The sequence below is a fragment of the Carassius auratus genome, chromosome 42, assembly GCF_003368295.1.
Source record: "Carassius auratus strain Wakin chromosome 42, ASM336829v1, whole genome shotgun sequence".
Classification (NCBI taxonomy): Eukaryota; Metazoa; Chordata; class Actinopteri; order Cypriniformes; family Cyprinidae; genus Carassius; species Carassius auratus.
Window position 1 is genome coordinate 5463784 of NC_039284.1, and position 17594 is coordinate 5481377.

At 39.5% G+C, this 17594-nt stretch overlaps 2 protein-coding genes across 5 annotated transcripts in view; both read right to left on the bottom strand.

The window, feature by feature from the left end:
* Window positions 1-9125: 9125 nt before the first annotated feature.
* On the bottom strand, window positions 9126-13624 carry LOC113060469 (ovarian cancer G-protein coupled receptor 1-like). Of its 3 annotated transcripts, XM_026229400.1 has the most exons (3): window positions 12933-13624; window positions 10116-10944; window positions 9946-10035 (listed from the first exon to the last, which is right to left on the bottom strand). In XM_026229400.1, exons 2-3 carry the CDS (start codon window positions 10851-10853, stop codon window positions 10030-10032), a joined length of 744 nt encoding a protein of 247 aa, XP_026085185.1. In that variant the 5' UTR covers window positions 10854-10944; window positions 12933-13624; the 3' UTR covers window positions 9946-10029. The 3 variants fall into 3 exon arrangements, with proteins under 3 accessions (XP_026085183.1, XP_026085184.1, XP_026085185.1); XM_026229398.1 differs by having other exon boundaries at window positions 9126-10944; XM_026229399.1 differs by lacking the exon at window positions 12933-13624 and adding an exon at window positions 11492-11917 and having other exon boundaries at window positions 9126-10944.
* Window positions 13625-13725: 101 nt separating this feature from the next.
* Window positions 13726-17594, bottom strand: part of LOC113060468 (protein Daple-like) — a 53481-nt gene continuing 49612 nt past the window's right edge. The window contains exons 29-30 of one of the 2 annotated variants that reach the window (XM_026229395.1): window positions 16912-17159; window positions 13726-16112 (exon numbers count right to left, since the gene is read on the bottom strand). In XM_026229395.1, coding sequence (XP_026085180.1) covers window positions 15210-16112; window positions 16912-17159 — 1151 coding nt within the window. In that variant the 3' untranslated portion in view covers window positions 13726-15209. The remainder of the gene's footprint in view (window positions 16113-16911; window positions 17160-17594) is intronic. The other variant, XM_026229396.1, reaches the window with a different exon arrangement.

Below are 17594 nucleotides of genomic sequence, written 5' to 3' on the forward strand. Positions count from 1 at the left end.
ATGCTCTTTGAGGTGGTGACCATAGACATCCATGAGTCACAGACAAGAACGGTTGGACCTTAAAATATCAAAATGGGAAATACTGAGGAAACAGAGAAACCTACATCTTGGATGTCCTTGAAGTAAGCTAAAACATACCAAAATTTTATTTGAGAGTGAACTATCCCTTTAATGACTCACCCTCATGTCGTTCCAAACTCGTGAGACCTCCGTTCATCTTCGGAACAGAGTTTAAGATATTTTAGATTTAGTCCGAGAGCTCTCAGTCCCTCCATTGAAACTGTGTGTACGGTTGTAGAAAGGTAAGAAAAGGTAAAGAAAGGTAAGAAAAACATCATCAAAGTAGTCCATGGGTCAGTTAGAATATTTTGAAGCATCGAAAATACATTTTGGTCCAAAAATAAATAAAAAACTATGACTTTATTCAGCATCGTCTTCTCTTCCGTGTTTGTTGTGTGAGAGTACAAAACAAAGCAGTTTGTCATATCTGGTTCATGAACGAATCACTCGATGTAACCGGATCTTTTTGAACTAGTTCACCAAATCGAACTGAATCGTTTGAAACGTTTCAATTAAATTCAATTCAATTCAAGTTTATTTGTATAGTGCTTTTTACAATACAAATCGTTACAAAGCAACTTTACAGAAAATTATGTTTCTACAATATTTAGTAGTAGCTAGTAGTTTGTGCAAGTTTGACAGGATTTTAGAAAAAATAATAATACAAGACGTAGTCAGCTAGACGATGAACTATTATTAATTAATAGTTATTATATGATGCAGTCACACATGTAGCAACAATTGTTAGTTCTGTTTGTTGATTCAAGGTTAGCATCATCTGGGGTCCTCTGAGGGTCAGCATCATCTCTTCTCAGGTGTTCTGGATCCAGACTGGAGCTTGTGTAAGTCCTAGTTACCACGGGATGTAAATCCTGTGGCAAAACATAGAAACAAAATAGACATCAATAGCATAGCTGCTGATCCAACAAAGTAAAATTAGTTTAACCCAAGCTAATGAATAAAAATGCACATTTGATCAGATACAACTACACTCACAATTTAAAAGATAAATTATTTGTATGCTTGGCGAAAGAGATGTGTTTTTAATCTAGATTTAAACAGAGAGAGTGTGTCTGAACCCCGAACATTATCAGGAAGGCTATTCCAGAGTTTGGGAGCCAAATGTGAGAAAGCTCTACCTCCTTTAGTGGATTTGCTATCCTAGGAACTACCAAAAGTCCAGCGTTTTGTGACCTTACGGTGCTTGATGGGTTGTAGTGTGGTAGAAGGCTAGTTAGGTACGCAGGAGCTAAACCATTTAGGGCCTTATAGGTAAGTAATGATAATTTGTAACTGATACGGAACTTAATAGGTAGCCAGTGCAGAGACTGTAAAATTGGGGTAATATGATCATATTTTCTTGACCTCGTAAGGACTGCTGCATTGTGGACTAACTCTAGCTTGTTTATTGACGAAGCAGGACAACCACGTAGAAGTGCATTACAATAGTCCAGTCTAGAGGTCATAAATGGATGAACTAGCTTTTCTGCATCAGAAACAGATAACATGTTTCGTAGCTTGGCAATGTTACTAAGATGGAAGAATGCAGTTTTTGTAACATTGGAAATATGATTTTCAAAAGACAAATTGTTGTCTAATATAACACCCAGATTTCTGACTGTAGAGGAAGTAACAGTACATCCGTCTAGTTGCAGATTGTAATCTACAAGATTCTGTGTAGTGTTTTTTGGTCCAATAATTAATATCTTAATAAAATCTTTTACATTTTTAACACACTCTGTTAGCTTAGATAATTGGTAGGTTTCATCTGGTCTCGTTGAGATATATAGCTGAGTATCATCAGCATAACAGTGGAAGCTAATTCCGTATTTTCTAATAATATTACCAAGGGGCAACATGCATATTGAAAATAGAAGGGGACCTAGGACGGATCCTTGTGGCACTCCATATTTTACTGATGATAAATGAGATGACACCCCATTTAAGTAAACAAAATGGTAGAGATCGGCCCTTGAATACCTGCATAGTTTTGTAATCGATCTATGAGTATGTCATGATCTATGGTGTCGAATGCAGCACTAAGATCAAGTAAGACTAGAAATTAGATGCAGCCTTGATCTGACGCAAGGAGCAGGTCATTTGTCATTTTTACAAATGCAGTTTCTGTGCTATAGTGGGGCCTAAAACCTGACTGAAATTCTTCATACAGATCATTTCACGTCTCCAATAAGCATTAATCAACAAATGACTTAAGTTGTTAACTTTTTAAATGTGGCTGACACTCCCTCTGAGTTAAAACAAACCAATATCCCGGAGTAATTAATTTACTCAAACAGTACACTGACTGAACTCCTGTGAAGAGAGAACTGAAGATGAACACCGAGCTGAGCCAGCTAACAAACAAAAGATTGACTCGTTCACGAGTCAAGAACTGTTTCTGTCGGACACGTCCGATTCGAGAACAGAGGAGCTGATGATACTGCGCATGTGTGATTCAGCGTGAAGCAGACTGACACAAAGAGCATGTGAACCTAACTGGTTCTTTTGGTGATTGATTCTGAACTGATTCTGTGCTAATGTTATGAGCGCGGGTAAACAGAAGGCTTGAATCAAGGGCAATCATCGCCAATGATGCCATTACGTCGAGCGCAAAAGAATGGTGAACCGTTTTCTTCAACCGGTTTATTGAATCAAACTGTCCGAAAGAACCGGTTAACGGAAAAGAACCGAACTTCCCATCACTACTGGTGATCCGAAAACCGATGCAACCGGTTCTTGACTCGAGAACGAGTCAATCTTTCGTTCATTATTTGGCTCGGCTCGATGTTCATCTTCAGTTCTCTCTTCACAGCAGTTCAGTCTGTGTGCTGTTTGAGTAAATGAATTGCTCCGGATATTGGTTTGTGTCAGCCACATTAAAAAAGTTAACAGCTTAAGTCATTTGTGGATTAATGCGTGCTGGAGACACAAACAGTTTAAAACTATTCAGTATGATTTGGTGAACTGGTTCAAAAAGATCCGGTTACATCGAATGATTCGGATATCACTAAACTGCATTTCTTTACATTTCCACCCAAACTGCATTTATCTAATTAAAAATACAATTGTGAAAGAATATTACATTTTAAAATGACTCTTTTCAGGTTTCTTTAGTGTCACATGATATTTCAGAAATCATACTGATATGCTGATTTGGTGTTCAGTTATTAATAGTGGTTCTTAATAATATTAATGTTGAAAATATGCTGCTTTATTTCTATTAATATAATACACACTCTCACACACACACACACATAGACATATATTAGGGGTGTCACGATTCTCCAAATCCTCGATTAGATTGCATTTTCGATTCTAAGGTCACAGTTTGATTCGATTCTCGATTTTTACATTGAGACAGTCATGAAGCTCTGTGTTGCTCTGGATGTCCAGCAATCTGTAGTCAAGGCAACTAAATGTGCCCTCTTCAGACCTTCAATAACTTTCTCTTTTACATTATTGTACATGGAGGGAATCACCGTAGCTGTGAGATGCGTTCTACTTGGGATTTCGTAGCGTGGCTCTAGCACGCTAATTAAATGCCTAAAACCGGAGTTTTCCACCACCGAATAAGGTTGCATGTCCGCGGCTATGAATACTCCTACTGCACGCGTAATTGCATTTGCACGAGTTGAGTTGCTTGGAAGTTTAATTCCAAATGAAGACGGAAGAGTAGTTTGTGTAGTTGTTGGTATAACAGATAAATCTATGTTTTTGTGGTGCCTGCGGAGATGCCCTGCCATGTTAGTCGTGCTGCCAGTGAGAGAATAAGGTACACGCACATAGCACAGCTTGCAAACTGTTGTTTTTTGTCGACAACGCGAACGTTGTCAACATAACTCACTGGAAATCCAAAATACTTCCACACCAGCGACTTCAGTGAAAGAGGAGGGGATTCGAGTTCTGTCGATGGGTCTCCTGCATCTGCAGTTGCCATGCTATCTTTTGAGTGGCTGTTAGAGGCAGGGGGCAAGGAACTCGACCGGAAGTTGAAGTCGGGTGGGGGCTGCCATCTTTTAGCAGAACTTCACTTGCATTCCCATTGACTCCCATTCATTTTGGCGACACTTTGACAGCGAATAACTTTACATCTGAGGCGTTTAAAGACTCCGTTTGTCCATTATTTATTTCTAAAGATACACGACAATGTATAAAGGGCTCCATTACCTTCTCTGTTACATTATGACCCCATATAAACAGTTTTTGTAAAAAATAGGCTAACGTTTGCGTCATAACCACTCGTCTCTCTGACGCATTACCGTACAGACAGGAGGAGAAGCTCGCAGGCAATTAACTTAATATGGCGTACTGGTGTTACATTTTAAAACACTATACAAAATAATTAATCAGAATACTTACTCCTGCTCACTCACGCCAAAGAACTCCCCGCTCAAGCTCGCTGTCTCTGCAAGATTAACGATGGCAGTTTGCACGCACAGCCACTTAGAAGATTTACATCTGCCAGACAGGTTGCTGACGTCGTCAAGCTTCGTTTGAGTCTGCGCGTCAGAAACGGACTCTAAAACTCTAAAAATGGGCTTCACTTGTCTCAGTTGAGTTCCAATGGGGTCGCTGTGTCCATTTCTTTTACTGTCTATGGTTAGAGGAGGTTGACTCGCAGCACTTCAACACACGTGTTTTTTTCCGATTGGCAAGTAACCAGACGCAACATGGGGGCGTGGCAGCATCGACGATTCCATTTTTTTATTCGAAGTTTGACTGTGACTTAATTTCGATCGATTTCGATTTAAAATCGATCAGTTAAAAGCATCATTGCTGAATAAAAGTATTTGTCATTTTTTTCTTGTTTTAGATTTTACCCCAGACTTTTTAATGGTAGTTCATAGTGAAAAATGCTGGATTAATGGCTGCTGAAAAATTTGCTTTGGAATTACAGTATTAAATAACATTTTAAAATGTATTAGAACACAGTTACTTTCACTTGTAATAATATTTCACAATGTAACCGTTTTTTATTTTGATCAAATAAGTGTAAGCTTGGTGAGCATAGAGACTTCTTAAAAAAACATTTATTCCAAACTGTTTGATTGTGTATTATTGAGATGTCTAGAAAAGCTTGGATTTGCACCACAATGATTGTGTGCCATGAACAATCTTTTCTTATCATACTTAACGTCCACTTCCTGTGTAGTGTCCAACTGTGGCTATGCTGTCGCCTGTGCTCTCTGTGTTCTCAAACTCTGTCCAATACACTGGCGAGGGGCTTGGGTCTGTCAGCCAGACCTGATCAATAGAGCACAGTGTAGCCAAGGTAACACAGTATTATCAAAAAGAAAAGATGATGGCTGATGATTATGATGGCCAAATTCAGTCCTACATTACATTAAAGCATCTGTTCTTCTAAAAAAAAGTATTGCATTGCAGTCTAAGGGTGTCTCTGGAAGTGTTTATGCATGTCACCTCATGATATTCACCTCACACTGTTTACTTTGTATCTCATTATATATTTTTTTAGTGGAAATCCACTGGTATAAAACTTGCAAGCGCGTCGCAGTGCTGCTTCCAGTCAACACTGGCCATTTTTACATTTGCGGTGATCTGTAGACCACTTCAGAACCTCTCCCAGTATACGATATAATTATCACGGCCACGACATCGGGAACCGGCCCGTTAACTCTGTATTCACATTCCTTTCTGTTAGCCTAAATATTTTCTGGCCTTTGTGAAGTTTCTACTCAGTGGCTGCTATGGACTGATGATTTAATAATACTTTTCCTGTTTTTAAAGTTCCCACTCCCACATGTGGCTTAAAATAAAAGACCATTACCACTGAATGCATTACCAAGGATTAAAAACAAAAAGAAAATACATTTTAAAAATCCAGCTGCAAAGACAAAGATGACTTGATGTGGTGCTTTAATTCAAAAAACAGGAGGAAGAGATACTCCACATTTTGGTGAAATATGGCATCCACAGCGGCAAAACGGCAAACCTAGGACTGGAGGTGGATGGATTGACCTTTCACCCTTACCATTCTGACATCATACAGCGGCTTAGAAATCTCACTCTTGCTTGATGTCAGTGTGAACTGCATCACGGACACGTCAGACAGCCACAGGAACCAAGACACACATCTGTGACCAGCGTCAGAGCCGACTCAACCTTTGCATATTCTCACAGATGAATATGAGTATGGGAACGTAATCAAAAGAGCTGCCTTTGTTACATTTAGTTGATTCTTTATAGACAATCTTACAGAGAGATTTTTTTTTTTTTGTGCTTTCACCTTGTTAAACAATCATTGCTTCTCACTTTAAATCCCATTTCTTGCCGTTTACAGAATATTTGCTAAAAAATAAAAATTAACAATTGATTTCAAGATATTACAAACATATATCCATCAAACGAGGTAACTTAGGCTACACGTCCTATTCAGTCAACAAACAATATGGGGTTTAAAGCTGCGAACCTAAAAAAATAATGAAATTATATGATAAAGCCAGTACATAAAATACTACAAATAATCTTAAAATTCAATAATGTTTTTATTTCTGTCGGGTCAGATTCGGCGGGAACCAGCTTGCGTCATGTCCGTGCGTATCCGGTTAGACGGCCACTCTAAATGGCGCATTGCAACAATAAATAGTGTTGTTTAGATTTAATCTCGTCAGCTAGCTATCATTGAACATGGACAGTACAACTGCAAACTTGTGGAGAATCATCCATTGCAGAGATAATAAGGTAAAGTGACAAAACCCCCAATCAAAACAGAACAGGACCCACAATGGACATGACTGCTCAAAATTACATTTTGTATATTTTCTGTTATTTGAACATTTTTTACTACTATGATAATTTGTGACTGATCTGTAATGGTGATATCTATTACTCAACCCATGTGATTCATCCGCACAGCTAAGCAATTTTATTTTTAACCACAGCTAAGGCTTTGATTCAATCTACTTAATCGTAATTGGATACATTCTTTGGTTTTACCTTGTTTTTGTGGTTGTACTATTATTATATTATATTCATATAGGCTTCACGTTGTATTCTAAGGAGTTTTAATAAAAAAAATATCATGGTATTACACAACAACTCTCGTGTATTGGGAAGTACAAGCAGCTGTTTTAGTTCAGATCCGTGTTACATAACACATTCATGTAATTTGGAAATTTGTATATTATCACTGACCTTTTTAGAGATAAATGTATTTCCCTCTTCCAAGGTTCAACCAAAATCAACACTGGAGAAGACCATCCCAAAATCCCTTAATCATAAAGTAAAATAAACTGCAGACTTTTAATAAGTCTGGCTCTGGTTACACCTGAAAGTTTAAACATTTCTCTGGGACCGGATTAACATGCATGAAAATAAAATAAATAGGCCAATCTCTCAATTTCTTTAAAAAAACTGGTGCTGTATATACGTTTTTACTGGGAATCTGAATTTATACTAATTAATCCCATATGTTTTTAGGCTTCCTGTTATGCATCTTTGTTTAATTTCACAGCCAAGAAAGAGTAGGCTTCGCTATGTGATGAAAGTGTTTCTCTGAGTCTTTTGCATTAAAGGGACAGTTCTATCATAATTGAATGATTTAGTTTTGTTTTTACTATTCATATAGGACACGTTTTCAACTTTAATAATAATATGGAAGGAAATATAATGAATCATATTAATAGAAGATATGAGATAGGCAACACATACTTTAATGTACAAAGTATGCAGACAAAGCAGCCAGCGGTCTGGTGATAAGAGAGAAGAACTGCAACACAGATTTTTCCACCACATATCTCATATTTTTCTGCAAGGGTTTGTTCACCTATTATGACAAATACTATTTACTCTTATATCAGTGTTTTACAATTACTGCTGTGCTATTTTTCACAAGCAACATATACATAGAACCTGCATGCAATTTGATTATCCATTGTAAACATAGTTTGAATGAGCAGGAATGAGAGAACATTTCTGTGTGTCTGTTTCTTTCAGTTCATGTCAAACTCCTGACTCCTGGTATTACCTGTGATCACTTCCATCGTTAAAATGTAAACCCTGCACCAGACACTCATCACCTTTATTTACCTCAGCAGTTTGAGCAAAGAGAAGATCCGTGATTTCTGTAAGCATGCAGCAATCGCTTCTTCCTCATCTATTTTCCGAGGATATGAAATCACAGTAGGAAGCTGTCCAGGTTAAAATGGTCTGTTTGGAGGTGTTTGACCCTTCACACCCACACTGTGTACCTTTTCTGCTTGTCAGATGTCTTTGTGCTCCATGTCTGTCCATGAAAAAGGTAAGTATAGGCAACAAAGATAATAACTTCATTGCTTTTGTTTTCTTAGAGGAAAGGTTCACCCCGAAATAAAACATCTATTATCATTTATATCACCTTATCACCTTCAGTGTTCCAAACTTAACGACTTAAATTCTATCATGGAACACAAAAATTGTTGTTATTTTCCATAAAATAAGAGCATATAGCAACCAGGAACCGTTAAAGGGGTCGTATGATGCAATTTAAATTTTTTTATTTCTCTTTGGAGTGTTACAAGCTCTCGGTGCATAAAGAAGACCTGTAAACTCACAAATCCAAAGAGATATTCTTTATAATAGTTAAGACTGGTCCACATCCCCCGAAACGGCTCGTTCTAACATGAGTCCAGCCCGGGGTCGTCACATGTGGTTGTCGCAAGCCCAACGGATGCTCCTACGTAGAATCAGCCAACCGTGCCGTTCTCAAGCCAGCCTCCACTCACTCAAGGCCGCGCGGTGTGTGATGTTGTTTCGTTGAGAAAGCGAAACTTCTTTGTTTGGCCTTCCAAAAGAGGACACAACTAGAAATCATGTTTATATCACATTTATAATGGCTTTTATGTTTATGTCTCTTTGCTCAGGCCGAACAGGGCATCACAATATGTTATGGGGCGTAACATTTCCGTCACACGCTTGAGGTATTCGGCAAATCACAACACACTGGTTAGCTGGCCAATTAAAGCACACCTCGCTTTTCAGACCTCGCTTAGATGAGCCTTGTAAAAATCGATGCATTTCAGAAGGCGGGCATAGAGGAGAAACAATAATGTACAGTATGTGGAAAATAATGTGATTTTTGAACCTTAAACCGCATAAACATTTATTTACACCAATAATGTTCTTTTTAGCAGCATCATATGACCCCTTTATACACCAAAAAGAACATAAAAGCACCATAAAAGTATCATCACATTTGTATTGTGCCTGGTTTCACATCAATGAACGTAACTATGTTTCATAACTAAATCTGACTCGCGAAGTTTGCATCTGAAAAAAAGAAATATTTGCAGTGATAACTACAGACTATATTCATTAGGGTGAGTAAATTATGACAGAATTTTCATTTTTGGGTTAAGTACAGTATTAAAGAAACTGGAAACCTATGAGGTTTGAAAGCAAAGAAATGGTTTTAGTCTTGGACACAGATTTTTAACCGCTACATGCACGTTTAGCTCATTGGTTCCTAAAACATCAAATGTCATCCACTAGTGATTTTCAAGGTAGCAATCCCTGAGCATTACACCACGTAACAGTTAGCAGGCTAGTTTAGCAAAAGCATGAAATACTACTATTCATTTTTAGAACTAAATACAGGACTGACTCTGACAAAGTCGGATAATGTTTAAACCAATGCAAAATAAAAAAAATATATATATATGCAGCTGTACATCTATGATGCTTCCTTTGTCCACTGAAGAGCCTGTAGCTAAAGGGTACGATGTCCTTTGTATGGATAATTAATACAACAAAAATGTTCAAACATCAGTTTTGATCTGCTGCAAGAAAGTCACTACTGAGGTACCTGTAACATTTTCATTGGCGGCTGCAAGCTCGGTAGAGTGTGTGTTGAACCTTCCATGACTTTTTGAGCAACAGCATAAGACCCGAGTACAAGCTTCCTGAGCCCTCTGGATGCTCTTTTGGGCACTCTCACTGATAAAACAATAGAGCGCTGGATCCGCCACGCAGTTAAAACTAGTAAGCAACAGAGAGAAGTGGTAGTAGTTGAAAATGTTCTCAATGAAGTCACAGTCCCGCTCAAATATGGTGCGTACCAGCAGAAAGATGTGGTATGGTGAGAAGCAAACCAGGAAGATGACGATGGTGCTGGTCACCAGGTACTTGATGCGAGTTTTCTGGGCAGTCTGTGTGCCTGCACTCTTGCCCACTGCTCGGAGGACTCGAAAGTACGACACAGAGAGGATTCCTAAAGGGAACAGGAAACCTATGTGAAAGCGGTAGTAGTTTATTGGGTACTCCCATGTCTTCATGGGGTAGTGCTCAAAGCACACAGATTGGTTGTTCCTGTCTCTGCTGAGCTCCTTGTGCCAGAAGAACACCATTCCTACGGCAAGCTCTTTGAGCCAGACCACCACACTGACCAGCGATGCTGCTCGTACCGATCGGAATGCCTTGAAGTGGAAAGGGTAGACCACTGCCAGGTACCGGTCAATGGAGATACAGCACAGAAAACCAATGCTGACATAGACGTTCTCGTAGAGCAGGAAACCAGACAGTTGGCAGAGCCACTCAGAGCTGCTCCAGTTGTCCCCTTGGAAGATATACTTGAGCCAGAGGGGCAGGGAGGCCAGGTACAGCAGATCGGATATGGTCAGGTTTAACAAGTAGACCCCCAGCTCATTTCGGGCTTTCAGTTGCAGCCAGGCATGGTACAGCGAGTAAGTATTGGCAGGAAGACCCACTAGCAGGACAAGGATGTACGCAACCGAAAACAGGTACTGGTGAATCTCGTAGCTTATAGTGCAGTTTATTTGCTCCTCAGACATGTTCATCTTTCTAACCTCATGTTCACAGAGTCTTATTCAACAAGTGTAGGTATGTTTTTCTAATCGACTGAGGTCTCCAAGTTACATTCCATGGATTCTATGGGAAGCAAACAAAATAGGATTTCAAATGATTAGTGTGTCCAGATACCACCACAGTATTCATACAACCCAGAAAATGCCATGATAAACTACAACTTTCACTGAGATTCTGATGTACATATTGGATGTTATGGAAAATGTAATGGTAATCTTTAAAAAAAAAAAAAAATCAAGCTTTTGATGACTTTATGATACTTGTTAAAAACAGTTTGGGGTTTTTCTCCGTTCACGCAGATGGAAGTTGTACTTCTGCATCCCTGAAAATGGCTTTCTGGGAATTTCATCAAGGGGACTGCCGAGTAACAAAAGTCTAATTTAAACTGAACAATTTTAAGCATACAGGAAGAGATATGAAGTTGAAGGAAGTGTAAAACTCTTCAACTGATTTCGAAATATGCCATATGCAATTGCACAATACGTCTTTTGCACTTGGCTTTAACACATGCGTAGGTGTTTTTTTGTTTTTTTGTTTGTCATTGAGCAGTTAAACCATCTTGAACATCTTTATATATCCTAATTCATGACAAGAATTTGAGCGAACATACGTTTTCAATTTGACCGTGGCCTGGTTCGCAGAATGTCTGGCTGATGAAGGAATGATAGCTATAGTGGGACTGAGACCTTGACTGCAATGAATACTGTGGAACAGATCAATAAAGCAGCGTGAACAACATGTTTCTTCACCTATCTATTAAATTCTTTTAAATGCATCCGAGTCATACGCGCTGCCTTCAGTAATACTGCTCAGACATGACAAACATCAGTATTTCTCAGAACAGTGTCTCAAGCTCATTTCAACCTGAAAAGCTGTTTTCCATAGATTTGCTTTTGTGTTCTAAGAGGTTACTTCAGATTATCTCTTCTGTAGGATTTATGGAGCCAGTTTCAACATCTACCTTAAATAGAGACTTCTCTCTAGAGTTGTCATTTCCCAATAAAACTACAGAGCTGATTTTCTCTATGAAACTTTGATTAAGTCTTATACTGTATATAATACAAGCGATTCACTTCCTGTTCGGAACGAGAAATTGTTTGGTCAGAGTAATCTAGCATTATGAGAGAGGCACTGTGTTGCAATGCTTTTAACCTGGTGAGGGGTGCTTTTAGGCACAACACTTTGTCTCAATAGTATAATAAATATATGAATCATTGCGAATTATTGTAACAGAATCTTATTTTTCTTTCAGCCAAACTGTACTATGATTGCGGTTACTAAACAACATAGAAACTAGAATTCGGTTGAAGTGTGCATCGGCTTCAAAACATGCCTCATCCAATCAGAATTCAAAGTCAGATCTGTTTTATGAAGCGCAAAACTTCACATTGATTCATCATTTATGAAAACTTTCAAATAACAAATTCTTCACTAATATTGTATAATCAAGCATTGGGGACTCCATGACTAGGACATTACACATGTAATATTCGGCACATGTAATATTCCTGTTTATTATTAATGTAGTGGTCTATTGCTCTTGTGCGCGGCTCATTACACCATTTGGAGTATGTAATTGATCGCATCATGAAATTGGAACCTTATGGGTTAAACCGTGTTCATTTATATTGGTAGCACATCTTAATAGCTAAATATGTCAGAATGATTTCAGAGTAGACTATGTTGGTAAGAATTGCTAGATTCGCATTTAAATTACACTATTAGAAAATATATAATTATACTACATGTGTGTTATAAATATGCTAGCAGTTGGAAAGCTTTAAAATAGTAAGCAGCATCATTTGTTTGTCTAGTTTACTACACAAATATCATGAGAACTATATATTCTGGCAAAAATACCAGTTATTATAATTTAGATTTTATAATAAGTTAATATGGGAACAATATTTTTTCATATTGTATTCCTTATGTCCTACTGCCAATAAAAATGAATAAAGTATGACAAAGTTAACATAACAATTAGGCTACCTTTTTCAGGTATAGGAAAATATATACCAGAATATACATTAGATTTAATGAAAGTACATTACCTTTAGCTGGCTGGTTTTAATTCTTCGCGACTCATTCGAGGTACTTCTCAATGTGATGAACATCATATCCCGAAGACCGCTCCACCGACTCTGTCATGGAGATTTAAATGCGATTCTCGCAGAAATAAAAATAGCTCCCGGGTTTCCGGGGTTGTCACGTCGGAAAATAGGGGGGAAAATTAATTGCGTCAACAGATTTTACGTGATGATGCGTACAATTATTCAAAGCGAAACAATCATCTCAAGTGTCTTGGACACAGGATGTGTCTCGTATCCTATGACCTGCCTGCACAGAGAGCACGTTTGGCCATCACAGCTGCGCTCCGAGTCAGATAAACCGACAAGAAACGCAGCTAGAATGTCCGAAGTGCTGTCTAGGTAGGCAGTGCCACAGCATAATCGCCTCATTGTTCATCTGCCTTTTGGTAATAAAGGTTATTTTATATGTGACAGATGTAGAAGTAAACATTTAAGTTTTTTTGTTAAGGTGAAATTGTTCACAGCGCCTTGACCGTGCGCAATGGAAAGGATTACAAACGCGTTTCGAACGGTTACATACCTTGAATACTCACACTTTGGTGTCCCATGACGTTTTTAACACTTTTTTTTTTGTGTGTGATTTTTTTCAGATATGTCTGATATGACTTATTTAACATAAATTTTAACTAGCATGGAGCAAATGTCCTATATATTCCCCCAGATTTTGTCCAAACTGTTACTGTAGCCTATGCTTTCCTCATTTACAAAAAAAAACGTCATAGAACTAATTTACTGAAACCTTAATCTCCAGACATATATATAAAAAACTTTATTACAAAGAGCAGTTTTTGGAAAACAGCTTTCTCTAAACAGGCTTCTATTATTCACAATAAACTTTACATTAAGTGTAAAAGGTTGTTAGGGTATCTACTCCTTACATCAAACACACAATATTTTACAGGTACTGATATATGTTCATGTGCAGTAGTGTATAAAAACAGTTGTATATCTAAAATCATTTAACCAGTAGTTGTGCACATTTAAACAGGACACTCTCCTTATGTTCACACACCCAATGTGAATACTTGATCCAAAGATATTTCTATGAAGACACACCATTGCCTTTGGTGATCAGCTCTTGCCCTTGACTTATGAATGCCTCAGTAGACCATAAGAAGTTGGAGATGGTGACACGAGATGGTAGAACAGCACAACTGACAGGGAACAAAGGCTGCATGGTTGGTGACATGATTGAGGGATCCTGGGATTCCATAGGCTTTTTTAACCTGCATGCCTCACTTAGGAGAAAAACATGTATAATGAGACTACTCCATTCTTCCAGTGTTCAACATCATCAGACTTAAGCATCAACCACGCCAAAACAAAAAAAGCAATTGTGGAAAAATTGAACACAAACACAAAAACAACCACACAAACAAGTGTCATTAATTGGTCCAAGGACATTAATAAATAAACCAATAAAAGAACTTCTGGTCATTATAACAGTTGTGCAGTGTTATAAAATCAGTGTGTTAAGAAAAAGAAAAAAAAAACACCAAACTGAGCTTCAATTTCTTTTAAGAACTACTCTAAATGCTTGTGTGAAACTGGGCAATATGTCCAGTAATCCAGACCCCACCCCCCCCACCCCTCAAAACCCATTCTCGATACATTCTTCCACCTTATATCATAAGGTGCCATCTTATTTTCATGTCCAACAGCTTTCTGTCTCTCTCTCTCTTTCTGGCTCAGTGTTGTGTGCTTCTGAAAAGAGTCTGAGCCGAGCCGAGCCAAGCCCAGGTCCTACACCAAATACATGGTCACCCACAAGAAGCAGAAAAGAGTAGATTGTTTGGTATGTCAGCAGGGAGTGAATGAGAGAGGCCACTTCCCATAATGGGTTCCTATGAGGCTGTCTCGGTGATGGACCTGTCCTGCGCCTCCTAAAGATGGATGCAGTCGCTACTCCGTAATTATCCTGGGAGTGGCTCCGAGCACACAGCCCAACGTTTGTTTTCCACATTCAGAATAGAACGTGAACTGGCCTGCCATGGAGCTGCGGAGAGCTGCAGAAATCAATGGCATTTGATTGGATACGAAGGGGAAAAAATACATTCAAGTGCCCCGTACATTCGTTTTCAGGTCAATCTGAACATGTGCAAGACCCCCAAACACAACTGGTGCCTTTGAAGCACCTGGAGAGAGATGGAGAGAGGAAGGACATTACCAGTCTTCCCAGAGCTGCTTGGGGCCTTCATGTGTACAGTGTAGTTTCACACGCGTTTCTTTACCGAGGTTCTACACACAGCCATACTCATACCAAACAGTCTGAGGGTCATCGCTGGGGTCGGGAGAAGCAGGTTTACTGGTGGGCTGCTCCTTGGTGGTGCAGCTTAAGTTCGCAGTGTCTGCTTTCTTCAACTGAGGTGACTCTGCCTGCCTTTGCTCCCGAGGTTCCTCCTCCAAATCCTTCAGCCTTAATGCTGATACGGCTCGCACCGGAGTCACCATGGCCACCTCGCCTCGATGTGAAGCAGCTCGGGTTTGAGCAGGTCCAGAACGGACTGCTCCTGCCCTGCTGCTACCACTACCACTGTATTCCCTTTCAGCCTGCAGTGACACAGACGAAGAGCGCACTGGAGGCGGACTAGCCAGGGACAACTCATCTCTTGGTTGAGCGAGAGACAGACGGCGGGGGTCCACAGACACGTGCCCTGGGTCTCCGGGCAGCGGTGAAGAACCAGCCAGCCTAGCAGACATCGGTCTTTCTCTGGCGACCACACCAGGCCTCCTCACCACCACATCATTTTGGCTGGGAGAACTTGCCTCTTTGCGGTAACTGTCCGGCCCGTTGGAACGGAGGAGGTCTGCGGAGGCCAGGCTGAAGGTACGGCTCAGGCTGGCGCTGCCGCCCACACTTCCGCGAGGACTGGACATCTGCGGAGGTGTGGACTGCAGTCCTGCTGCTCTGTTAGGAAGGGTTTGCGACTGAGAAAGAGCTGTGGAGGTCTCAATGAGCCGAATGCTTGGTTTGACACTGTGTCCAGGTTTAGGGGCCCGACCATCTAGTTCTGGTGCAGTAGTCTTGATGGTTGGCGTGACGTAATTGGTTGGGGTTTTAGCGTCATCTCGCAGAGGGACAGGTCGAGTAGATCTGGTGAAATAATCAGTCATCAGATCCTCTCGACTTCCTGTCTGCACCTGAAAGACATTTCAATCATCATAAATATGTTTGCAAAAGCATGTGGTTTTAACTGTGCACCGATTCCAGTATCACAATAGAAATCACTTGCAGGGTTCACCACAGGCACACCACTTGTGATGCCTAGGACCCCCTCTTCTTGTAAGGAACTCCCTTTAGTACAACAAAAAAAATGCAGCTATATATTTCCATGTATATACTGCTTAAGAACAATATTAACTGCAATAATATGAAGCCTCGTTTTTATGACTTTTCCATTGTCATTATAAAAAAGTGGAAATCTTATGCATTTGAAAAGCATTAGGAGAAATTATCAAATATTTAATGAAAATTGTATGGAAAATATTTACTTTATTCCAAATATGAAACGTGATATCAACCTGTTTGGCAAGTAGCTGAAACGTTGTCAGTGTCTCCATCATAAACGTTTCACACAGCACTCAAAGACATTATCTTAATAATCCCCAATTAGCAAACAACACTTCATGGTGCAGGGTCAAACAGATCAAATATAAGGCATCATTTATTTAGTAGCATTAATGTCTTTACTGATAATGAAATACATTTATAAAACTCCCTTTTGCTTTCCTCATTGCACAAGCATGCACCCAGAATTTCAATATGTTGAAAAAGATACAGGATATCTGAAGTGAGAAAATACACATCCTACGATGTATGATTCACCATGCGTTTTAAGATTCTTCTAATGATATGTGATTATTCTTCAAAAGGTCAAACCATCAAACAAACAAGTCTGCCAAGAAGTATTAAAACGTTGTTAGTGTTAAAACAACTTACAGTGGGTGGGGACAGGGCATTACTCTCCTGCAAGAACTCATGCAGGGTGACCATCTCACTGCCAGGAGACGACGGCCGTCGAGGAGTGGGCCGCTGGGAAGAACGTGAAGCAGATGGGGCATTACAGGGTAGGGTGAAGCTACGAGGAATCAGAGACGACTGACTGAGACGTGAGCCTTCATGACCCAGTCCAAAGACATCGTCGCTTGACAGACTGGCAGATCGGCCCTGCAGGCAGTCCAGAGAACCTGGAGGAAGGCAGGAAATTCAAACGTGAAATGTAAAATGTAAGAGTGTGAGATAGAAATGGGCACATTAAAGGTAGCTAATGGAGGACTGTGTGTGTCAATAATTCTATTCACACAGTAAGTATAATCACTGTCAGTCATTTCAGCATTTACATGCATTAGCCTGTGTTCTCACAACCCAGAAGATGGACATCAGACTTGACAAATTAGCCTCTGCTAAGCGCTGTTAGGCTTTTAGTTGACACTTTGCATTGTAATGAAATCTAACTTACTCCACACTGAAAGATTCTCTGTCACATTACTGTCTCCCTGCATGTTAACATGTCACCCTATGGTTTTTCTGTAAAATATAATGATATAATGATATCTTAAGTACTCTGTTTTGTATATTATAGTGAAACCGTTTTATTACAATAGTGATATTGTTTTATTTTG